The sequence below is a fragment of the Rhinolophus sinicus genome, chromosome X (genome assembly GCF_036562045.2).
Source record: "Rhinolophus sinicus isolate RSC01 chromosome X, ASM3656204v1, whole genome shotgun sequence".
In the NCBI taxonomy this organism is placed as follows: Eukaryota; Metazoa; Chordata; class Mammalia; order Chiroptera; family Rhinolophidae; genus Rhinolophus; species Rhinolophus sinicus.
In genome coordinates this window covers 111,491,756-111,514,697 of record NC_133768.1, presented here as the reverse complement: position 1 = coordinate 111,514,697, position 22,942 = coordinate 111,491,756, and the positions used below count along the sequence as shown (strand labels likewise).

Sequence of the window (22,942 nt, the reverse complement as noted above, 5' to 3'; positions counted from 1 at the left end):
AAGACTCACATTCCTGCCCAATCCCCTTCCACCATCCCACCCCACCAAACACACACTTTCTTGCCAGACACAAAGACCACAAATATTGTATGATTCCATTTATGTGAAACTTCCAGAAAAGGCAAATGCATACACACAGAAAGCAGACTAGGGGGTGCCAGGGGCAGGGAGAGACTGCTAATGAGTACAGGGTCCCGTTTTGAGGTGTTGGAAATATTCAACCCCTTTTGTGGTGAGGTGATATTTATACAATATTGTGAATGTACTAAATACCCCTGAATTGTACACTTTCAAATGGCCACAATGATGAATTTCATGTTCTGTGAATTTTATCTCAACAAATGTTTTTTAAAACAAAACACAGTACAGGTGCTCTGATTCTGACATGTACATTTCTTTACTGGAAAAGAAAAGAACAGCGAATGACAGCGTCCAGGGCAGGGGATGATCGGTCACGTCATGGGTGTGGGGAGCAGGGCTCCTGGAGTCCTGGAGACCTGGGCTTGTGGGGAGACTGGAGGAAACCGGGGGGAGCCAAGCTCTGCCTCTGCATTCACCGGATCTGGTGAGAGGACAAGGGACAGAGAAGGGAAGCTGAGCTGAGCAGGGGCGGGCTGGCCCATCAGTTATGGTCCTGTCGCAGCCACCCCCAGCCAGGCTGGCTCCATCCTCCCAGCTCCCAGCTCGAGCTAAGCAGCCCAGCACCAGGGCCACCTCAGAGGGGCCTCCTCACCGTGTACTTGTCCCACTTCTTCTCGGGGTCATAGGGCTCCCAGCGGCTGGCGGGGAAGATGTGCTTGTTCTTCTCATACCAGCTCCTTAGCACCACCTTGCCCGCATGTGACTGAAGGAGGAAGAAGGGGCAGGCCTGGTGGCTCAGGGCCAGCTGGGGGCCTGATTTCTCCAGTTCTCTTTCCCTCCACTGCTCTGCCCTCCCCCCGGCCCAGTGCCCCTGCACCCCTGTACCTCATCCTTCTCCACAGTGGCGTCACTGAGCAGCCGCACATCATCATGAACGTCGAAATTAAAGAGTGGTCCTGCAGGGGAAAAGAAGCGAGCCAACCCTCGGGCTGCTGCCCTCACAGGTTGGGGGCAAGTTGCTGGGGGAGGGGAGGGGCTGGGTCGGGCACACTCACCACTTTTCCCTCGCGCCTTGGTAACGATGAAATCATAGAAGCTGTGGTGCTAGGAGTCCAGAGCAGGAAAAATCATGGCTGATGACCCATCTCAGTCTCTGCCACCTGCCTGCCTTCCCGCAGGCTGGGCGTAGGTACAGCTACACACAGTGCGCCCCCCCAACCCAAGCCAAAGACCCAGAGCAGAGCGAAAATTGTCCCACAAAGCCCCGGGGCATGGCAAAGTCCACCACCCCTCCCACTACCACCCTGGCCCGGGCTGCGGGGAGAGAGAAGGGACTCACGTGGGGTATGATTAGGTCCTCCTTGATGTACATGAGCTGTTCCACCCCTGCTGACCTGAGAGAGAAAGGCAGGAGGACATAGATGGATAAAGAAGCGGCTGGGCAAGGAGACGGGCGCCAGAGCTGGGAGGCAGCCACGAATATTTTGAGGCAGGCTGCTGGTTTGGGGAGCCCTGCGAGAGCGCTAGCTGTCCTCCACCTCGGGGCTGAAGACCTAAGGCTGATGCTCCCACCTAAGCTGTGTATGCTGAGAGGGATGGCAAAAGGATCCTGACCCTCCTTTCAGGAGCACAGTGCCGGCATGCCACCTTCCCACCCAGGAGCAGTCATCTGGTGCGCCGCAAGCAGCAGCAACCACTCAGGGGTGCTGGTACCAGGGCTGGGGCTGCAGGCTCCACACGAACATGCGTGCGGGTGTACACGCTCATGCACGTGCACGTACATGCACGCGCGCACACACCCTACCTGAGCTCACTGAAGTCTTTGCGCAGGATCTCAAGCGCCTTCTGCAGGAACTGCTGCATGGTGTTGCCTTTTTTCATCTGCAGAGCAGGCCCGAGAGCCAGCATCCAGGACACCAAGGCATTGGAAGGGGAAGATGGAGAAGGGCTCTCAAGAAGGCAGCACCTTGCAGGCCCCTGCCAGGGACCCTGGAGCCCTCACTACCCCTAAAAGACCCTCTTCCCTGCTCCCCCCAGGATCCCGAGGGGCCACCCACATGAAGGGGCCGGCTTCCAAAGTTAGGATTAAAGCTCCTTCTCACTGAATCCCGGGGGCACTGGGAACAGGGTGCAGGCCCCACACTGCCCACCTTGACTGTCCGCCGGTGCCCAGAGCCATCCCAGTAACTGAAGGTGATTTCAATCTCCTCACCTACAAAGCAGAATTGCCACTTAGCCTCCAGAACCAAGTGTCTCCAACCCCCACAAGACCCCTGGGGCTCAGCCCCCAGCCCCAGCCTCTCACTGCAGCAGGCCGGGTCACACGGGTCCCATTGGTGAGCACTCACTCTTGATCTTCTCCTGCTTGGCTTCCCATTCTTGCCGCAGTTCTTCCCGGAGCCGATTCTCTTCCTCCTGGGAGAGGAAATGGGTACAAGAGACCGCCCAGGGTTGCTCAGAGGGCATGCAGGGCTTTGTTCCCCGAGCAAAAGCCTCTGCCAAGGTCAGTGCCAGGACTGGGGTCAGGCTGCCTTTACCTCGCGGTCTCGATCAGGCAAAAAGCTTGTGTCCACATCTGGGTTTTTCCCCAATTTCCTCTTCTTCATGGTGATCTCTGGAGCCAAAGAACACACAGGAATCAGCTGCATGATGGGCCCTGGTTCCAGGGCACCCTGGACCTTTGATGCTCAGATCTCAGCTTAAACGCCACCTCCTTGGAGGCTTCCTGGGCCAACCTGGCTGGGACACACTGCTCTCTGCTCCCAGCCACAGCAGCCTGCACTCTCCTCCCAATAGGAGGTCTGACAATGAAGTTCGTGAACTTGTTGCAACAATGTTGCTAACCTTTTTTGGTATTACAGAGATTATTCATTATGACTTTGTACCAGCTGGACAAACAGTGAACCAAGTTTACTATTTGGAAGCGCTGAAAAGGCTGCGTGAAAAAGTTAGACGACCTGAACGTTTCACCAACAATTCATGGCTCTTGCATCACGACAATGCACCAGCTCACACGGCACTGTCTCTGAGGGAGTTTTTAGCCAGTAAACAAATAACTGTATTGGAACACCCTCCCTGATCACCTGCTCTGGCCCCCAATGACTTCTTTCTTTACCCCAAAATAAAGGAAATATTAAAAGGAAGACATTTGGATGGCATTCAGGACATCAAGGGTAATACGACGACAGCTCTGAGGGCCATTCCAGAAAGAGTTCCAAAATTGCTTTGAAGGGTGGACTAGGTGCTGGCGTCAGTGCGTAGCTTCCCAAGGGGAGTACTTCGAAGGTAACTGTAGTGATATTCAGCAATGAGGTATGTAGCACTTTTTCTGGGATGAGTTTGTGAACTTAATTGTCTGATGTTGTACCTGTGGAGAGCTACTGTGTTTCCCCGAAAATAAGACCTAGCCGGACCATCAGCTCTAATGAGTCTTTTGGAGCAAAAATTAAAATAAGACCCGGTATTATATTATACTATGTTATATTATATTATATTATATTATATTATATTATATTATATTATATTATATTATATTATACCAGGTCTTATATTAAAGTAAGACCAGGTCTTATATTAATTTTTGCTCCAAAAGACGCATTAGAGCTGATGGTCTGGCTAGGGCTTATTCTCAGGGAAACACAGTAAAAGGTGCCCTTGCTAAGGGACCTTCACCTTGGTCTCCACTGCCAGCAGCTGGACAGGAAACCCATCAGCCGTGATCTGGAGAACCTCGGAGGATTTGAGGCATCAGTGCCAGTGTCTGAGGGAGCAAAGGCGCCTTTGCTCTGGAAAGGTAGGGTGCCCACAAATGGGTGGGTGCCTGGGGGAGGGCCCCCTCTGCAGCCTCTCACTGAAGACTTGGCCCCTTACCAGAGGCCATACACCTGGCTCTGACTCACTCTGTCACTAAAGGCGAGCACCTGCCCCAACTCAGCTTGGCACACAGTGCAGACTTGGCTCTTACTCTCCTGTCCCAACATGCGACATTCGGGACCATGAACATAGTGGGCAATCAAGGCTGGGTGTTGGATGTGCCTGTTCACTCTAGAGCCAGAAACCCAGGACAGCGCTGCAGGCAGTGCCCCTCTCTGGTGCTCCAAACCTGCCCTCACCTTCCCTTTCCAGCTCCTCCTCATACATGGCCACCTCCTCCTCCTCCTCGCCTGCCTCCTCTTCTTCCTCCAGGGTGAAGGACAGGCTGGAGATCTTCCGCTTGGCTTCCTTCTTGCGCTCCTTCTCCCGCAGTTTCTCCAGCTTCCTGCCCAGGCACGGGTAACCATCATGCACCACATCCCCACCCTGAGGCCCCTTCCCTGACCCAGAGCCACCTGTGTGCTCAGTGTGGGGCACACATGGTGCAGACCCTGAGGAGTCCTACTGCCCTGGATCATTTCAAGCTCATGAGCAGGGCTCTGATTATGACACAAGGGTCTCCCCTTCAAGGGGCAGGAAGAGCCTGACCGGACCCCAAACACTAGCTACATCTCAAGGGGGTGGGGCTGCTGTGAGGAAGAGAGGACCCACAGCTGCAGCTCCTTCGACTGCTCCTTCTTGGCCAGCTGCTTCTCCCGCTCCTTCACCAGTGCCTCTTGCTTGGCCTTCATGTCATTCAGGGTCACAAGTCCTATGAGGCGAGGAGACAAGAGGGTACGGGTCGGTCACCCAGAGCCAGCAAAGCAACAGGCCTCTGGGTGCAGGAGCGGGGGGCATGTGTGCTTGGCTCACCCACGGTGCTGGACTTGAGCTCCGCCTCCACGGCATCGTAATGTGCAGAAAACTTCTTGTCAATGTTGGATTTCATGATGTTCTCCTGCCAGGAGGGAGAGTAGCGGTGAGGGCCACCCACCCACCCACCATGGAAGTGGAGACCCCGGCCTGCGTTCCAGTCCCAGATATGCCCCTGGCCTCACTATGTGACCTTGGGAAAGACACATGCCCTCTCCTCGGTTGATGGAAAGTAGCTCTGCAAGGAGCTTCAGTGCGGAGGGAGTCAAATGGGGTCGTTTCCCTGTGACCTCTGAACTGCTGTGGCCCCTCCACGCTTTGGGCTGGTGACCAGGGCTCCCTCAGCCATGGACTCTACTACCTGCATTTGATGTTTTTCATAACCAGCCTTTAAGCTGCAGGTCTGGAGACTCAAGCCAAGGGGTGACAGCAGAGAGTGGAGTGGCCAAGGTGCCTAGTCCCCCAATGAACAATGGTGCTCCCTCTCTGCTCCATATGTTGCCAACAACAGCTTCCCATGAGGCATCCTCACTCCCAGCCCAGCCCCATCCCACATAGGTCCCTCTCTGGCCAGTGGCCTCCAGAGGATGGTGCCAACAGAGATAGGCACCTCTGGCTGGCCAGAGGGTCAGCACTGAGACGGAGGATCTGGGCACAGCATGAGCTGAGGCCACTTCCTTGTGCCTGGCTTCCACAGTACATAAGGTAGGATTCTGCTCTCCCCTCCTGTCATGAGTCCATGCTCTTCCAAAGGAAGTCTCAAGTAAATGCCTAGGAGGAGGGATCCTTCCTTCCTGACCACCCACCACCCACTCGCGTAAGCCCTTTGTGAACCACTAGCACCCCTAATGCTCGTGCCTGCCTTTGCCACGGCGCAAAGGACTCTGGAATGAGCCTCACTGGCCAGTGGATTGGCAGGAGCCTGCGGGACCTGCCCTTCCCTGTATCCATTGGCTCAGGGCAGAAACCTCGCTCTCGGGGCTGAGGGGACAGAGCCAAGTTGCTCTGTGCCCGCGAGGGGCGCCCCAATGTGACCAATGGAACCACTGACTGTGGCTCCCTCCAGTTGGAGGCTTGTCACAAGCTAACTCAGCACAGCCTTCTGGGACCATTTTACAGATGAGCAGACTGTCACTGGCTCGCTTCTGCCTCTTGCTGGAAGTCAGCAAGAAAGACTGGAGCCGGACCCAGCCGTCTACCCCCGCCGCCCGGGGTCGCACGGGGACCCAGTGGGCCGGGGCAGTGGTTGGTGCGCATGCTCGGAGGCACCCCGGCCTGGCCCGGCCCGCACCTCGGCGATCCGCTGCTTCATCTGCTCCATCTGCTCGCGCTGCTTCTCCCGTTTCTTCATCAGGTGCATGGCGCGGCCCGCCTCACTCGCGGCGCCCTTGTATTGAGCCATGGCGGCGGCGGCGGCGGCAACAGCGGCGGGAACAGCGGCAGGGGGCGCGGCGGCGGCAAAGTCAGCAACGGCAACACTAAGCCGGTAACAGCGGCGGCGGCAGTCTCGGCTGCCGCGCCGACGCAGTCGGGGCAGTCAGCAGAGGCCCGCGCCGTGGCGTCTGCCACCAGGGGAGGCGCGGCGCCCCGCCCCCTCACGTGGCCGCCTGCCGCCCCGCCCCATCCCCGCAGACCGCCCGAGGCTGGGCTCGGGTCCTCTCTGCTTGCTGCTCTCCATCCCCAACCTCCCGCGCTCGGACCCTCGGTTACCCGTCAATTCCTCAGCATTAACCCCAGGCCCAATACTGGGTTCCCAGTCCTACTTCCTCCTGTTGACCCCAAGGCTGGACCCACGGACCCTCCACTTCCTTGATGTTGACCCAGCCTAAGGCCAGATCCCACACCCTGCTGCCTCCCTGCCTGAGGCCGCCCTAGTTCCCCGCTTCCACCAGTTTGACCTTCACCCAAGACTGGACCCCAGTACCCCGTTTCCCCAGACCACGGGGCTGGGCCTGTGTCCCCTCTGCCTCCTCCTTAACCTGGAGGCAGGGATCCTGCTCCTTCCACTTCAACCCCCACCCCAGGCCAGACCCTTCCCTGTTTCCTTCACATTGAACCCCAAGGGTTTTCCTGACGAAGAAAATGACATTTTTATAGCCATCAGGAGGCAAGCTAAGCTAGAGTCTGGAACTCACGACAGCCCAGGAAGCCAAGGCCCTGCCCAGTGCCCAGCTTTTGGGAAATAAAACTCGAGATCTGTGCTTCGGTTTCAACACAGTTTTATTGGGAGGTTTTGTTTCCTGTGAAATACACTAGAGGTTGGGGAAGGGCACACATTCACTTTGCAAGATAAGGGTTTCCCACCACTAAGGGGAAGGTGTGGGGCGGGGCACACTGGGGTCTGGAGCCATTTTCCCACCTCCTGCTTTGCTCACATTTCTTCTCTCTCAGCAAGTACCAGAGGACACAAACGAAAAAACAAGAAACAAACACAACAAGCTCCACCTCCGACGGGGCCACACCCAAGCCCTCTCCCCTCCCAGGCTGCCCAGCCGGCCAGGGGAGCTGCTCCACAGCCCCAGGCCTCACCAGCAGACTGCAAGGGAGGAGCACAGCATTCCCTTCTCGGACGGGGTGGGCAAAAGTTAATAACTTAGAATAAATTAATGGGGTTGGGGGGGAATGCAACTTTGTGCTGGGAGGGCCCCTTCTCTCCAACACGCAAGCGAGTTGGGGGGGGGAGGCGGGGGCACCTCCAAAGGCCACTACAGTAGGGGGCAAGCGGTGGGGTCAGAAGTAAGCTTTCCTTTCCGTTTTTCCCAAACAGAGCAGAAGAATTAGGGGTGGGGGGAAGAGATACACACAAGGAGAGGAACCCTCTTTTCCCAGGATAAGGAAGGGCCAAGAAAGAGGATGCTATCGAAACCCCCGTCTCCCAAACCGTCACTAAGATTAAGGATTTGGTCAGTGTATCAACAAGGTGGGTGACAGGAATGTGGTGGGGGAAGCAGAGAACGCTGGAAACAGGGTGCCCAGCCACACCTATCTCCCCAGTCCTGGAGAACAGACACAGAGGGGGGAGAGGGCACCCGGGGCTGGGGTAGGGTCAGCAATCACTGGTCAGCTTCTCCAAAGACATCGTTCTGTTTGCGCTTCATGTTCTCAAAGTCAAAGGCGGAGCCTGCCATGCGCTTGTAGATGTCTTTGATGTCATTGCAGGTTGTCTCAAAGTGTGTGGTGGCATCATAGGAGCAGGAACAGAACACCTGGAAACAGCCAGAGCCGGGGCCCAGAGTGAGTTGGGCTGGGGCCCTGGGCAGGAAGCCAGGAGCCGGGGCCGGGAGAGGCTGCTTACCTGGCTCTCAGAACCATCATCGATGGGCTCGTACAAGTCACTGATAGCCACAAACCTAAGGGGCAGATGGAGGGGAAGGGTCAGGCCTCCAAACCAGCCTTGCCCTCCCTGGTCCCGGTGCCCCCACTCCCCAAACTCCTGGACTCCCTTCTTCCCCCCAGCCACTCACTTTTGGTCAATGGGCTCCAGGAGCTCCAGGGCCGGTTCAACCTCCTTTTCGGGCTCGGCAGTCTCCACTGTGGTGCTGGCGATGGCGATGTACTTGCCCTGAGCAGCCACGTTGTGTGCATAGGAGATCATGCACACGTAGATGTCTACCCACAGAAAGGGCTCATTAACTCGGGCACACAAAGGGCTCCCGGGGGCTGGGCTGAATTTGGGCCTACCTGCCCCTCTCCAGCCTCGTACAGCAGGCAGCAGCCAAGATGCTGCTCTCATGAAAGGGAAGAGTCCAACCACCCAATCCCTAGGGCCCCAAGACATGGGGACTATGATGCAGGTCCCCATTCCTCCGTAGAGGCATCAGGCAGAGAGCCCCAAGGCTGATGGGAAGCGGCAGAGTCACCCCAAAGATAACACACTGGAGGAAGTCAGTGGGGCTTGGCCTACCTGACTTCCTGTTGACCTGGTTCTGAGGGATGATGATTTGGCAAGAGTTGGCATCATTGGTGTTCTTGATGGGGTGGCTGAGGATACAAATGATGCGGATAACCTGGCCAGCCTTCCGTACACGGTCTGGAACGTAGCTGGGGTCACAGATCAGCTGCTTGCATCGGGCCACCTGTGAAAGCACCAGAAAGTCCTGTCCCCATCCAATCACCACCCTACGCGACATGGTTGTGGGGACGGGCCCACAGCTAGGGCTGACAGCTCCGGCAGGCAGGGCACTGCTCGGAGCTGCCACCACTGACTGCCCCTCCTGTAGCATACAGCTTCATCCTGCATCTCAGGGAGGTATACTCCGATATGCAGGGCTGGGCAACCCCTCTGATGAGATGCTGTGATCAGGTAACACTCCCTGCACCAGTGACACGGCCCATAGGCTGATAGATACCTCTCACCAACAGGAATGGCTATGTAGTCTTCTTCTGGAGCCCCAGTACCCAGCCCAAAGCCCTCACAGCTGAGTAGCAGCAAACCCAGCAGAGCCAGCGTCACTGGGAAGAGAGCCGCTAAGGAGAGGAACAAGCCCCGCTCAGACCATCATGACTGCACTCTGGGGAAGGCTTACCTCTCCCTCAGACTGCACACCCACCACCTTGCCATTCTCCATGATGATGTCGTCCACAGGTTTGTTTAGCATGTATGTCCCCCCATAGATGGCACTCAATCTGGTGGGGAGAGTGATGGTGAAACAAGGACCAGTAGCACTGCACCCTCCCCCCACCAGCACTGGGGTGCAGAGAGGGCTGTCCCAGGTGGGCAGAGCTCAGGAGAGCCAATGGTTCTTCCCGGCTCTGTCGCCAAGAACATCCTGCAAAGGGCTAACATAAGGGTGGCATGAGGGCACAGCTCCTCAAGGAAATGGTCTGGGGAACAAAACAGAGGGCTCTGGGGAAGCCCCGACTCAAGGTTCCAAGACCCCCAGCCCAGTCATATTGCTCCCTGACTCAGGCCAGGAGCTGAGCAAGCCCGATCTGTGGGGGTCTGGCTCTTCAATTCTGCACTTCAAAGCACTGCTGCAGGCCCGGCTCCCAAGGAAAGTGCCAAGTAAATGAAAAACAAAATGGGAAAGTACAAAATGCTATGGAAATGCTCAAGGGGGTCGTTTCCATTCTTAGCATTAGTCCTACTCAGTATTGCCAACTGAAAGAAGCCATGCCCTCACCTTGCAAAGCCCTGAGGCAGCTCACCAAGGCCATAGAGTGGGTATAAATATGGGCTCTTGCCATACCGGGCCAGGGACTCGCTGTACAACTTGATGCGGTTGATGGTCTCAAGACAGGGCTGGTCCAGGTAGCTGGGGGGACAGGGTCAGGAGAAGAGGCTCCAACAGCAACACCCCTGGCTCACCCCCACCCAGACACCAGGCCGTGTTCCCCCCACCTTCAATGGCCTGGGGAAGACTATGAGTGTAACCCAGGGAAGGAATGGAAAAAGCGACAGGTGAGTGTGTGACTGAGTACAGAAGATGTGCAGGATAGGCTGAGGGCGCAGCAGGCAGCAGTGGGGAGGGCAGGGTGTAGGCTGGGCGAAGAACGGTTTGCCATGCCAGCTTCCCAGCTCACTCATCAGTGCGGTAGAGCGCCAGGGCGTGGCCAGTGAAGTCGATGACGTCCTGGCCCAGGTCAAACTTCCGGTAGACTTCACGCATGCTGGTGCTCTGGGGATCGACACCCTCAAAGGTCTTGGGGTCGTTCTCATCAAAGTTTGCCACAAACACCAGGAACTTGCGGAAGCGCCGTTTCTCAAACATACCCATCAGATCTGCGGAGATGATGAGAGCCTTCGCACCGAGGCGCGACCCTCTCCTTCCTACTAGGCAGGCCAAGAAGGCAGGTATCCTAGCTCCCAGTTAAGTTCTCTTGCTAACTACCGTGTGACCTTAGATCAACACCCTTCTGCCCTTCTCGGCCTCAGTTTCCCCATCTGTACAAAGAGGGGGTTGGGCTGGACAGGCTCTGAGGGCCCTGCAGGCTCTGACACTGGGGATGCTTCACTGGTCAGGTGGAGGCCCTGTCAAAGGTTGAAGTCGTTCAAGCAATCTCCCCTCCACATCCCCTCTGCACATGGACTTCCCTCCCGGCGACCAGGGAGGCACAGCCCGGGGCGGTAGAGGGAAGACAGAGCAAGGGGCTTCTGGTACTGCACGGAGAATGTGACGGTGGGCAAGGGGTGCCCTGCTCTGGATGGCTGCCCCCGCCCTCAGGATTCTCTGGTTCAGGGGACCCTGCACTCACTGGAAGCCAAGGCTTCAGTCTCTGTGGACGGCACTTTGTAGATCTTGCCCCCCTTGTAGACAAAGCTGCCTTCTACCACCTTGAAGTCCAGGTAGCGCGTCACCTCTGTGTACAGTAGCATCTTTACCAGCTGCCCTGCAGGGCGGTGATGGGAAGGCAACAACATCAGAATGGCTCCTTCCAGAAGCTCTAGCTGCTCTGGCGGCCCCTTCTATGGAGCCCAACACTCCTCTGGTTGTCCCAATCACCCCCCCACACACAATACCGCATTCATCTCCCTCACCGTTGGCCATGAGGAATTTGGGGATCAGGTCAACATTCCAGTCGCGGCCCCTGCCCATCGACTCAGGAGGCCCCTCCAGCAACTGAAAACGCTTATACAGCTGCAAGCAGGAGGGACAGAAAGAAAGGTACCTTAAAGATCTGCGGAGGTGCCTCCCCCACTCGCCTGCCCAGAGAACCTGGGGAGCTGCTTCAGTGCCCTACGTGAGAGGTTAACGAGGGACGGGCCCAGGTGCAGGTGGCCTCACCTCCTCCAGGGGTGTGATGGAGGAGCTCTCGCCCCCATAGTAGGGGTTCCGGTCCATGTGCAGCACTTTCTTCCCGTTCACGGACATGATGCCCGACAGGATGCATTCCTGGGGAAGGGGCGACATTGGCTGCACTCCCACCTGCCCACATTCCCACCAGCAGCCCTGATTTGTTCCCCACCCCAAATCGGAGAGAAAAGCAAAGCAAATGGACAGCTCCTTCCACCCCAGGCTAGTTGCCTCCCCTAAAATTGGAGGCAACAGAACCAACCGACCAGTCTCCTTTATAACCTTGCTGGGTAAAGGAGTGAAAAAGAAGAAACCGTGGAAGCATGGAAAGAGAGTGTCCAGCAGACACACGGATGGTCTTCCAGCAACTACCACACCAAGAAAGTCATCTAGCTCCATAGAGTAGCGGGAAAAGACAGGTGAGGCACAATGAGCCGCAGACAAGACCCAGCTGGACAGGGAAGGCCCCCCAGAAGGGAAGTGAAGCACGGACCTGGAATCGCTGGCCCCACCCTGGGCTGCTCAGTCCTCCAAGTTGCCCCTGACCCTGAGGAGCCTTCCAGGCCCGGGAAGAGGCTTCTGCGCCCGGACTGAGGGAGATGAGTTTTTCAGGGGAGCGGTCTAACGGGGTTTGAGGGAAGGGGGAAGATAAACACCCTCACCAGTCACTGTCATCAGCTCAAGGACAAAGGCTGCAGACACTACTCAGCCTGAGGTCCCCATGGGAAGACCAGGGTGGGGTAACGGGAATCTGGTCAGTGCCCCCACTGCTGCTACTTCTGGAACATTCCCTGGGTCCCCGGGCCACATAAAAAGCCAGAAAGGATGAGGACCCAATCTGGCGAAGCCCTCTGACCTGAGGTCCTTGTACTTCATCCCCACCAGGATTAATTAGCGCAAGATGGGTGGGGATGCTGGACGACTGAGAGGTGCAGGCGATGGGCGGGGGCCAGAGAACACTGGGGGTTACCGGGCCGAGTGGAGGTGCGTTATCCCGGGCCGAGGTGGGGAGGATGGAAGGGTCCAGTGGTCAGAGTCCCGGGAAATCGAGGAGGCGGAAAGGAAGGGGGTCGCTTCTTGGAAATGGGGCCACAGCGGTGGGTAGAGGTGACGGCGCAAGGGGGGGTGGGCATGGAGCTGTTTTTTCGGGGATCCGAGCGCCGCGGATGGCACTGATGGGAGGATGGGGCCCGGGGCGGCAACGCCGCGGGGAGGATGGGGTGATGCGGTGCCCGGGGCGCCGGAGGCCGCACTTACGGTGAGGCCGGTACCCAGCACGATCACATCGTATTCCTCATCCATGGTCAGAGCTCGGTGCCAGCGCCGTCGGCTCCTCCTCCTCCTTCACCACAGCCGCCGCCGCACTGGACCAAAGATGGCGGCGCGTCGGCCGACGTCTGACCCCTCCGCCGCGTCAAAGAGTCCCGGCCCCTCCCTGCGCCCCGCCGCGCCCGGCCCGGGCCACCGCCTTCCAGGCTCGCCTCCCGGGAGGGCTGCCAAAGGAAGGGTCCCAGCACCAGCACGGCTCCGCAGGCGGCGCCGCTCGCGGAGAGCCCAGAGGGGAGTGCAGCGGGGCGGGGCGGGCTGGTGGCCGGTGCTGCGACCGAGGGATCCGTGCGCGGGAGCCGCGCGCGCCCGCCCCGCCCCTCGGGAGGCTCGGCGCGGCCCTGATGGTCAGGCGCGCGCTGCTGCGGCAGCCGGGGGTGCCCCCTCGGGACAGGGGGGCAGCCATTGTCACGGCCGTCTCCCCCGAGCGCTAACCACCCCCGCCCTTCCTGCCCACTCCCTGCAGCCCCCTCCCTACACTAGCCGCTCAGGAGCTCAGCTTGCTAAAGACCCTCCAGCTCTCCCCTGGCTCCCCGGAGAGGCAGCCCGCTGGACCCCGACAGGCCTTCCCACCTCCCCCTTGGCCTGACTACGGGGCGCCTCTCCCACAGGCCTCAGCCAAGCGCATCCCTTGTGTACAGTGCAGAAATGAGTGACAAGAGGCCGAAGCATAGCAACCCTTCTTTATTGTATTAGGAAGGAAAGCCACCGAGCAGCCCAGGCTCCTACCAGGCACGACGGGCAGGAACATGCAGAAACCCAGTGAGCACACCCCGGCCACCTGCCGTGGAGGTCCCCTCCTTCTCAGGCCACAGAAATAAACCACAATGTACTGCTTAATGTTAGCACATCACCAAAAAACAGTTAACACCAGTCAAGCTGGGCAGTTAATAGTACTTGTACCCCACCCCGCAACTCAGGGAACTTTATGGGGCTGCAGGGAGCCCCATAAAGCCTAGGGAAGGAACACCGACGACACAAAAGCACTATAAACAGCAAGAGGTGAAGGTGGAGAGATGAGAATAAATAAGGAGAAAGGGGAAGGAGGAGAGACCATTCAAGTCCCCTCCCCTCACAATCACCAAGGCTGGGAGATGGGTCTACCATCTATGCAGAATATGTACACCTTGTTGGTAGAGATGGGGGGTGGGCAGCCCCAGGGCAGCCCCTCAATGGGTAGAACGGGGAGCAAGACAAGGCTGAGGGGACTGGGGGTTCATGCTATGGAAGACAGGAAGCCCTTCGGTGCAGCATGCCTCGAGGTGAGAAGGCGACAACCTGGACACCATCACACCCTCAATCCCCATGGGCACCGAGTTACACAATCTGGGTCAAAGTGATGGCAGGCCCCTTGTGGTCATCAAAGCGGTCCATGGTCTTGAGGCTGAGGATCATGTGCAGGCCATAGGTGAAGATGAAAAGCATGAACAGGGAGGTGAGCAGCCCCATCCAGATGCCGGGGGAGAAGAAGCCAGCACAGTCACTGGCGTAGGAGAACTGCTCGCCCATCACGTTGAAGGCCTGGATCTGGGGGACAGAAAGGACCACGTGGCCCCACAGAGGGAGACCCAGTAAGGGCTGGGGTTCCCGAGTTAGTGGGTAGTCCAAATCTCACGGGATGGGACACCGTTGGGGAGGGATTCTGGACCACATTCCTGAGCCCAAAGGATGCTGAGATTTCAGGCCTCTGCTCCCTCCCCTCTCCGCCAGGGCCCTGCTACCTCCAGCCTGGGCTCCTCCCGGCTCCCTACCTGGAAGTCCTGTATAGTCATCTGCCAGAGAGAGGGCTGTGTGCGAGGCACAAGGAGATTGCCATTCTTGCTCAGACTGCTGACGTACTGGCAGTGGAAGGAGTAGATGCTGGGCCCCGTGACCTGGGAGACATTGAAGTAGACCACGGAGCCATTGCTGTGGATTTCCAAGCGCTCCATGGAAAACCAGTGCCGGGCTGACACTGGGTAGAAGCGGTTTGCCAGAATGAACCTGCCAGAGGCCACAGGGTGTCAGGCAACTGAGGAAGCCAGAGCCATGGCAGTCCACCCACACCTCAACCCTCAGACTCACTTGAATGTCACCGTGGTACCAAAGAGTTGTTCATAGGTCAGCGAAAGCCTGCAAGGCCAGAGTGAGAGGGGAGTTGTCAGGCTCTGGAAGGGCCCTGAAAAAATTCCTCAAGTCTGCTTCTACCTAAGCTGCCCAGGTCCTCGCAGCGACCTGAAGAGGCGGTGCCCCCACTTGATAGATGGGAAAGCTGAGACCCTATCACATTCTAGGTCAGGAAACAGCACACAGGTCCCCCACCTCCAGCTGAAGGCTCCTTCCTCTGGCTCCCCCGAGCCCACTGCCCCCTCCTCCTTTCAGCTCCCCCTTGGGGTCACTGAGATGTCCAGGTTGGGCTTTGGGGGTGAGGGCAATCTCTCTCACCACACAGGGAGGGTATGAGAACCCCAGAACTGGCTGGGGCTTGGTATGCACCCTTGTGTAGTCACCGTCAGATTACTCAAGGGGAGGTGTCAAATTCCCAAGCAACTGGGAAGTATGAACAACCAGGGTCCCAGCCAAGGACTAGAGAGCATGGGGAAGCAGAACTCTGAGCACCCCCCACTTCAAGAGCCCTCCACCAGTCTCACCCCATGCATCCCCGTAGTGAACACCCCCAACAAATACACCCACCGGCAGTGGCAGGTACTTTGCCCTTACCTGGCAAAGGAGTCATTCCAGAAGGAGCCAGTCAGGTTGAGGTCCTGGACCCCAAAGGTCATGGGGGTCAGATCCTTCCACTGGTCCCTGTATACCACTGTGAAGTTCTGGGCCCAGAACAGGATCCGGGGTGCGGTGTCATTGTAACTCACAGGTTGGGTCAGAGCTGACACTGGCTCTTTTTGCAGCAGCTGGCGACCTAGTCCCCCAGCCACCATGGGTACATCACGGGCCACCTGAAAAACAGCCCACAAGCCTTCTCTCAACAGCCCTGGGAGCAAGCCCCAAACCAAGTGGCCTGCCCTCACTGTCCCCCCACCGGTCATACTCAGAGGCTCTTCCTCCAGGAAGCTATGCCTGGCTGGCCCCTAAGCCTTTGTGTTATTCCTAGTCCCTCCAATTTAGGAATACTTGGACTTACTGCCCGAGCACGCCCGCCTGTAAGACTGACAGGGCAACATGGAAAGCTGCACCTGGAAGGAGTAGCAGGACTTTACGGCTCCTATTCATGCCCCCCTGACATCGACCCAGGGGAGAAGCCAGCTCCCATCGAGACATTCCACTGGGAGCCACCCACCCCTCCAGGCCGACTCACTACGCAGCCTCTCCCCACACCTCCCAGGGCCCCTATGGAAGGGCACGTACCCTGGACGGGCGGACTGCCGTGAGGGCCGCTGTGTATGGGACATCTTCAGACTTGAGCGTGCTCAGCACCTGCCCAATGACCTCATCTAAGGGGCAACAGGGAGAGCAGAGAAGCAGGTCACAGGCAGCCGCTACAGCAACGCTCCCCAGCAGGTGTTAGAAAGCATCTGACCTTCACCAGCAGAGGCCAGGTCATGCCCTTCCAGGTCCCCCATCACTGTCCTCTCGTGATGGCACTCAGTGAGATCACCTTGTTGAGGTGGGAACCACCAGATGTCTGGACTGTGAAGTCCCCCCACCCTTGGCAACTGACATGTCCTCTGTGGTGGGAAACGGAGACCCTCAAAGAGCCGGCTCCCACCAACCTTCACCAGTGTTTTCCGTTTCCACTGCGATTCCTAATAGCAGCTGCTTCTCATCCCGTCCACCCCTGGGACATCTGTGGCCTAAGTCATCGGTTCCCTAATGTCAAGCCCTAACTAAGGGGAATGAGAAAAGACAGAGGCGGAGGAAACTCCGAAGCTACCCACAGGTTTCTGATGGCCTTCCATGGGGAACGACTGTCCTTTATAGCAAAAAGAAAACAAGCCTTCAGAACTGTTTTTTGAAATGTTGCTGGTCTATTAAACCCAAAACTACAGGATTCACCCTGCCTGAGTGATAACTGGCTCCACAGGTGCCAGCACAGAGGACACCCTGATGCCCCAAAACCTTTGCCAGGCAGGGCCCAGCTAGAGAGGAGTGAGGCCTGGGGGGCCAGCATTTCCCCGCTCAGCTACCAGCTGCTCCAAGAAGCAGGGGGGCTGCCCTGAGAATGAGGAGGGGCTGAGGAGTGGTGGACCAGCTCTCTGTGGCTGAGAACTGGATAAGGGTGGGAAATGTGCACCCTCCCTGACCCCACTCACCATTGCCAGTGAGGACTTCCCTGGGTGCCATCAGGCCCGAGCTATGGAAGAGACAGAGCATTAGAGCCCCTGCCATCCACCCTCCCGGGTGGCATCCCCTCTGCCCCTCTAGCGTGTGCCCCCCTCCACGGAATATCCTTCTGCTCTAGTCCCCTTCACCTAGCACACACCAGCTGGGGACTTTGGGGGCCACGGTCACTGCTCCCTCCACACCTTGTGCTGACCTCATGGCCCCACCCGGCCCTGCTTCACAGTCCTGCTCACGGCCCTGCCACCTGCTGCGTGAATGGATCCTGGCGAGGCAAGTCGGCTTCCCATCACCAAGGCCCACGTCTGTCTTATCTCTGGAGGCCCAACAGGCCGAGTTCAGTGTGGGCACCAACTTCCGAGTCACAGCCCAGCCAGAGGCCCTTCCTGCTTCTTCTGGCCGCACAGTGCACCTTCTAGAAGGGCTTTATGGCTCTGAACGGGAGGACTGCCATCTTTGAGTTGTGCTACCAGCGCGCAGAGCCTTGCAGCTGGAGGCTGGGCCATACCTGGCTGTGTAGGGCAGGCGGATGAGCAGCAAGGCTGGGAGGCTGGCATTGAGCTTCAGCTCCCGCAGGGTGGCCAGGTCCACGTGCAAGGGGCTGGCCCCGAGCTTCTCCTGCAGGTAAGTGGTCAGAGTGCTGACCGCATACCAGTCGACAGCGGGAAGCACCAGAGAGGAGGGGGCCAGGTCCAGAGCATTCTGGGGAGAGAGAAGAGGTGGGGGATGAGTTAGCAAGGGACCAGTGTACCTGGACCAGCCCCTCAAACCTCTCTGGCAAGTCACACCCACACAGGAATCTCATTCCGGGTCAGAAAGAAAATGCTGCATACCCCTGGCCCGACACTCAGGCCTTTCTACCCCCAAAACCAGCATCTCTGGTTCCTAAGGGAACAGTTCTTATTGTGCTGGGGGAGGGGGTACAGGACAGCCCCCATAGCCCGCAGCTGGGAGAGGACTCTTACCTCGAGGTTAGAAAAGGCACTGTCCTGCTTGTTTCCGAACACACCACCATATGCTGTGAAGTCCTCAATGCTCAGCTAGTGGGGAAACAGGGAAGACAGGCTCAGAAGGTAGGGCCAGGGCAGGGGCCAGACACCTTCCCTGTGCATATGCAGGGCCAGCAAAATCTCATTTAGAGTCAGAAGTGGTCTGGTCAAAAGAGCGAGCAAGGGTGAGTTGGGAGTGGGGGTGGGGTGGAAGGTTTTTTCTTTTCCTTAGCACCCTCCTGGCGGGGTGAGGGTGAGAAAACACGGAAGGCAGTCATGCGGTTGGGGGGAAATCTACGGGCAGCTGACTTGTGGTAACCGCAGGAGTAAGAGTCAGCTGCCTGCCTGCAGATAAGAGGAACTGGATAGGGAAGAGGGAAGCTAGGGGAGGGGCTGGGGGGCAATTAGTAATATTTACTGAATGCCCCTGCAACGAAATCAGAGAAAAGGAGAACCTGCATGCCAGCTGCAACAGCTTGAGCCACCTAAGTCCAGTCTGGATGGGACGTTTTCTAAAGGAGGGTGAGAAGTTCCCCTCCCCGTCTGGCTTTGGTGGGAGAAAGATGTGAAGATCTTGGAACGCACTGGAGGAAGCACTGAAGTCTTCTGAGCTCTCTGGACCACAGTAACCCCGACGCCCATCCCTTTTCCTCTGCAACCTAGTCATGCCCTTCAACTGCTGCCCTCCACCACAGCTCCCAGCTTCCTCTGGCTTTTCCTAGTTAGGCCTAGAGGAGATCTTAATCAGCTTCCCTAACCTCATTCTGTTTAGTACACACACTTGCCCAGCCCTCCTCTCTTCTCTGGGCAGGAATCCTGACCCTGTTTGGCCACCTGGGCTCTCCTCCTTGAAGCCCAGGAACCACCACCATCTCCTCACAGCACTCCCTGCTAGAAATAACCCAAGGCTTCCTGCCACATTTAGAACTGCAATTAATCTTTTTCCTCCTCATCTCCTGGCTACTGGCTGACCACCTTCAGCCCTTTCTCTCACTCCCTACACTCCAGCAACACCAGCTCTTCCCTGGGCTCACCAAGAGCATTCCTTGCCCAGGGCCTTTGCACCTGCTGTTCCCTCTGCCAGGAACACCCTTCCCCCCCATAGCCACATGGCTCCATCCCTCCCTCCATTTAGGTCTTTGCTCAGATATCACCTCCCATTGAGCCCTTGCCTGATCACGCTGATCTTAAACAGGGTTTCAAGCCACTCTGGCCCCTTAGCCTTCTTTCTTCTCTAAACACTATAGTACTGACATTATATCACAGATGAAGTTAGCACTGACTTGTTGCCCTCACGAGAACGTCAGCCTCCTCAGGGTAGGGGCTTGGGTTATTCTGCTCAATGTTATGTCCCCAACATTTAATAGCTGGTACATAGTAGGCAGTTCATATTTGGTAAATGGATGAAGGCCTTAAGGCAGAGGACCACAGCTAGATGTTTTACGTGGATTTTAAGAACTGCATCTCACAGCCCTCTGATGTAGGTGTTATCTTCATTTTACAGATGCAGAAACGGGCATTCGCAGATTATTTCACACGTCCAAAGGCTGGTTAAGCAGTGGAAGGAACTAGAATCGAGTTCCAGTCAGACTACATTATTTACCACCTCCTGGAAGGACTACAGGCCAGCATGACTGCCACAGCGTGCCCACAGAGTGACGTAGCAAGACGACAAGGGGAATGAGCGTTAAGGGCCACCAACGAGGAAGGGACAAGCAGAAGCCCGCTAACTTCCCCAACACCAATCCCAGACTGCCCTAGACTCTTCTCATGGTCTACATGCCTGCTTTGGGGAGGACAGAGAGACCTGGTTGGGAGGGAAAACAGAGTGCCTGGTTATAAGCACAAACTGGGGGCAGGGGGTGTCTGACGGACTCAGGCTGGAACCAATTGTGGTGTGCATAAAGCAGCCCATCACTGCACCTCTACAAGCCGTAGTTTCCTTGGCAGTAAAACCAGATAATGACAACAGTTTAGCACGTGCAAATGAAGCAATTCAATAAGTGATCATTTTTTGATTATGTCTATTACGATCACTGAGTCAGAATCACAACTCTGCTACCCATTAGCTGTGTGACCTTAGGCAAGTCAATTCCCTTCCTAGGGCATCAGTCTTCTCATCTGTAAAGAGGGTGGATAGTCCCCACCATGTAGAGTAGATCAGATTAAGTGCTTGGTACTCAGTAGGCATTTGGCCTCTGACCCCTTGCTTCCCCCAATCAAGTTGGTGCCATTTCCAGGCCTACACCATTCCCACTGAACCTTCTCCTACAGGCCTTCCCAAGAGAGGAGCCACACCTCCTTGCAATTGAAAGAAGGTCACAGAAGCTTTCCTTGTGGAATGGGCCTCAGTGTCCCGGGACCGAGGGAGAGAGGGCTGGGGCAGGCGCACCTTGTCCTGCAGGAACAACAGCACATTGCGGGGGCCCATTTCCAGGGCGGGGTCTAAGTAGGTAGAGAGCTGCATGTCGCTGGTGATGTGGCCCTCGTGGGTATCGACCGCAGGAGCCCACAAGTCCCTGTCAGGGGACAGAAGAGGTGTTGTGAAGCGAGAGCCCATAGCTTGAGATCCGAAGCCCATGGGAGCCCAGCTTGATGCGGGGGGCCCGGAGCTTTCTGACCCTACCCACTAGCTAGGGGCCACCGAGCAAGAGACAGTTCCCTCTGGGCCTCGCCGCTCCTCGCCGAGGACAACCCTGGAGTTGGGCGAGGGCACCTCAGCCGCCGCGGCGCGCAGCGAGGCCCGCCCCGGCCCACCCTGCTCACCGGTCACTCGACCACAGCACCAGGGGCACCTGCTGCTCCGCCGCCGTTGCCGCCGCCACCACCAGCAGCAACAGCGGCAGCCACCGAATCTGCCACAGTGCCGGGCCCCGCCGCGCCCTCGCCCGCACCCGAGCCGCCGCGGTCGCCGCCATCATAGCTTCAGCCTCCACTGTCTCGACCACCGCGGCCGCCGCAGATCGGGTGATCGTCGCCCTTGCCCAAGCTCTGCCCCGCGCCACCATTGGCCAAAGTGCAGTCCCGCAGGCCAGGGCTGTAGATGACAGGACAAGGAGTATGCCACTCATGGCCACTGCTTTTCACTGATTGGCTGTACGTGTCTCCAAGCACGCACGTTCCTTGTAGAAAGGGGGCGGGGCCACGCTCAGTTGTCTCCCGCCCTCAGCCTGCTGGCCCCGCGGGTTCTGACCCGACAGGACAGGCGGGGCGAGGCGGGGGCGGGGCCAGTGGGGTGCCAAGGAGAATTCCGCTCCACAGGTCCCTACTCGCATCGCTTCGCCCCTGTTTTAATCTTCTTTCTGCTTAAGATTGCAAGAGTGGTTACTTTTTCCTGCAGATGGACCCTCTGTGGGAAGAGAAAAGGGCCCAGGGTAGTGTCCGGAGGTACACCAGCACGTACAACGGGCAGGGAGGAGGGTCCGTAGGAGAGACCCGAGGAGCATCAAAGCAGAGGGGAAACCCCAGGGAGAACTTGGTTTCATGGACATCGTGATTACTATTGTCACTGTCAACTGCTGCCAGGAAGCAGGTAAGATGAGGAAACTGTTTCTTGGACTTAGCAATAGGTAAAGACTTTGGCAAGAACGATGTCAGTGTGAGGAAATAGAGACACGGTGTAGGATTGTCCTTTCTCGAAGTTTGTCTTAAAAAGAGGAAAGAGACAGAGTGACAGCTAGAGTCAGAAGATAGGAAACACCGCCTCAAATGAATTGGGAGACTCATCTTTTTCTGTACCATTTTTTGATGTCTCAGATTGATGACCAGTAGAAACAAACAGAAAAACCCCATGACTATTGCCAAATATTGAACTCTCGTTAAGGATATGTACACTGATTTATTTAGGAGGAAGTGGACTGATGTCTGCAACTTAGTTTGAAATGCACCAAAAATAAAATGGAGATAAGTGTTGGTACAGAGATAAGTGTGTGATAAAGCAATGATAGTAGTATGTTAATGGCAGAAGCTAGAGGGTGGGTATAGGTGTGTTTACCATAAGCTTTTTTTGACCTTGCTATATATGTACTGGGTTGAACAGTACATCTAGAACTTGTAAATGTGATCTAATTTGGAAATAGGCTCTTTGGAGATGTAATCAAGAAAAGGTGGTGCTGAATTAGGGTGGGGTCCTTATAAGAAGAGGGAAATTTGGACAGACACACAGGGAAGAAGGCCGATTGACTACGGAGACAGATTAGAGTGATGCAGCTGCAAGCCAAGGAACTCCTGAAGCTACCAGAAGCTGGAAGAAGCAGGAAAGATTCTTCCCCAGAGCTTTCAGAGGGAGGCACGGCCCTGTTGACACCTTGATTTTGGACTGTTGGCCTTCAGAACTGGGAGAGAATAAATTTCTGTTGTTTTAAGCTGCCTAGTTTATGGTAATCTGTTACGGCAGCCCTAGGAAATTAATATACTATATGTTTGACATTTTTGATAATAAAAATACATGAAGAAGAAAGTTTAATAATGCCCACTGTCAGCAAGGATGTTGGGAAATAGTCTCACCTACACAGTGAGACTGTGTATCAATTGGTAAAAAGTATTAATTGGTAAAAAGTATCAATTGGTAAACCCTTTCTGGAGGGTAATTTGGCAGCATCTCACAAACCATAAAATGTGTATGACCTTTAACCAACCAATTTCCCACTTAGGGATCCATTACACAGAAATAACTCAGCTGAGCGCAAGACGCACGTACAAAGAGATCCATTGCGGCACCATTTGTACTTGAAAAAATTGGGCACTCATGACTGGACACTGCCCAGCTGCTACTGCTTCCACTGCTGCCCTTCAAACACCAGGATGTTT

The 22,942-nt window shown here is 56.5% G+C and overlaps 3 protein-coding genes across 3 annotated transcripts; all 3 read right to left on the bottom strand.

Annotated features, from left to right (window-relative positions):
• Nucleotides 1-373: 373 nt before the first annotated feature.
• FAM50A (family with sequence similarity 50 member A) lies at nt 374-6,333 on the bottom strand. The gene is made up of 14 exons (XM_074323694.1): nt 6,268-6,333; nt 6,098-6,228; nt 4,807-4,891; nt 4,606-4,705; nt 4,194-4,339; nt 2,619-2,695; nt 2,430-2,496; nt 2,232-2,293; nt 1,886-1,962; nt 1,421-1,475; nt 1,137-1,185; nt 967-1,037; nt 734-844; nt 374-562 (listed from the first exon to the last, which is right to left on the bottom strand). The coding sequence occupies exons 2-14, from the start codon at nt 6,206-6,208 to the stop codon at nt 554-556; spliced, it is 1,020 nt and encodes a 339-aa protein (XP_074179795.1). The 5' UTR covers nt 6,209-6,228; nt 6,268-6,333; the 3' UTR covers nt 374-553.
• Nucleotides 6,334-7,008: 675 nt separating this feature from the next.
• Nucleotides 7,009-13,158, bottom strand: GDI1 (GDP dissociation inhibitor 1). The gene is made up of 11 exons (XM_019719155.2): nt 12,798-13,158; nt 11,532-11,639; nt 11,285-11,384; nt 11,002-11,136; nt 10,330-10,528; nt 9,930-10,061; nt 9,333-9,432; nt 8,711-8,882; nt 8,271-8,415; nt 8,102-8,156; nt 7,009-8,012 (listed from the first exon to the last, which is right to left on the bottom strand). Exons 1-11 carry the CDS (start codon nt 12,840-12,842, stop codon nt 7,860-7,862), a joined length of 1,344 nt encoding a protein of 447 aa, XP_019574714.1. The 5' UTR covers nt 12,843-13,158; the 3' UTR covers nt 7,009-7,859.
• A 377-nt stretch (nt 13,159-13,535) lies between these two features.
• On the bottom strand, nt 13,536-21,127 carry ATP6AP1 (ATPase H+ transporting accessory protein 1). The gene is made up of 10 exons (XM_019719153.2): nt 20,900-21,127; nt 20,526-20,652; nt 18,110-18,184; nt 17,653-17,846; nt 17,117-17,157; nt 16,212-16,297; nt 15,567-15,802; nt 14,931-14,978; nt 14,618-14,849; nt 13,536-14,393 (listed from the first exon to the last, which is right to left on the bottom strand). Exons 1-10 carry the CDS (start codon nt 21,052-21,054, stop codon nt 14,184-14,186), a joined length of 1,404 nt encoding a protein of 467 aa, XP_019574712.2. The 5' UTR covers nt 21,055-21,127; the 3' UTR covers nt 13,536-14,183.
• Between the last annotated feature and the right edge of the window lie 1,815 nt (nt 21,128-22,942).

What these genes read in the sequence shown, in the direction of transcription:
- GDI1 (XM_019719155.2), bottom strand. Translation starts at nt 12,842, where the DNA reads ATGGATGAGGAATACGATGTGATCGTGCTGGGTACCGGCCTCACC. An exon ending in GACTGAAGCCTTGGCTTCCA is followed by an intron (nt 10,529 to 11,001) that starts GTGAGTGCAGGG and finishes TCATCTCCGCAG; the next exon opens with ATCTGATGGGTATGTTTGAG. An exon ending in CCAGGTCAACAGGAAGTCAG is followed by an intron (nt 8,416 to 8,710) that starts GTAGGCCAAGCC and finishes TTCTGTGGGTAG; the next exon opens with ACATCTACGTGTGCATGATC.
- FAM50A (XM_074323694.1), bottom strand. Translation starts at nt 6,208, where the DNA reads ATGGCTCAATACAAGGGCGCCGCGAGTGAGGCGGGCCGCGCCATGCAC. An exon ending in TGAAGCAGCGGATCGCCGAG is followed by an intron (nt 4,892 to 6,097) that starts GTGCGGGCCGGG and finishes CCCTCCTGGCAG; the next exon opens with GAGAACATCATGAAATCCAA. An exon ending in GGCACCGGCGGACAGTCAAG is followed by an intron (nt 1,963 to 2,231) that starts GTGGGCAGTGTG and finishes CCTGCTCTGCAG; the next exon opens with ATGAAAAAAGGCAACACCAT.
- ATP6AP1 (XM_019719153.2), bottom strand. Translation starts at nt 21,054, where the DNA reads ATGATGGCGGCGACCGCGGCGGCTCGGGTGCGGGCGAGGGCGCGGCGG. An exon ending in GTGCTGTGGTCGAGTGACCG is followed by an intron (nt 20,653 to 20,899) that starts GTGAGCAGGGTG and finishes GTCCCCTGACAG; the next exon opens with GGACTTGTGGGCTCCTGCGG. An exon ending in GGAAGTCCTCACTGGCAATG is followed by an intron (nt 16,298 to 17,116) that starts GTGAGTGGGGTC and finishes GTTGCCCCTTAG; the next exon opens with ATGAGGTCATTGGGCAGGTG.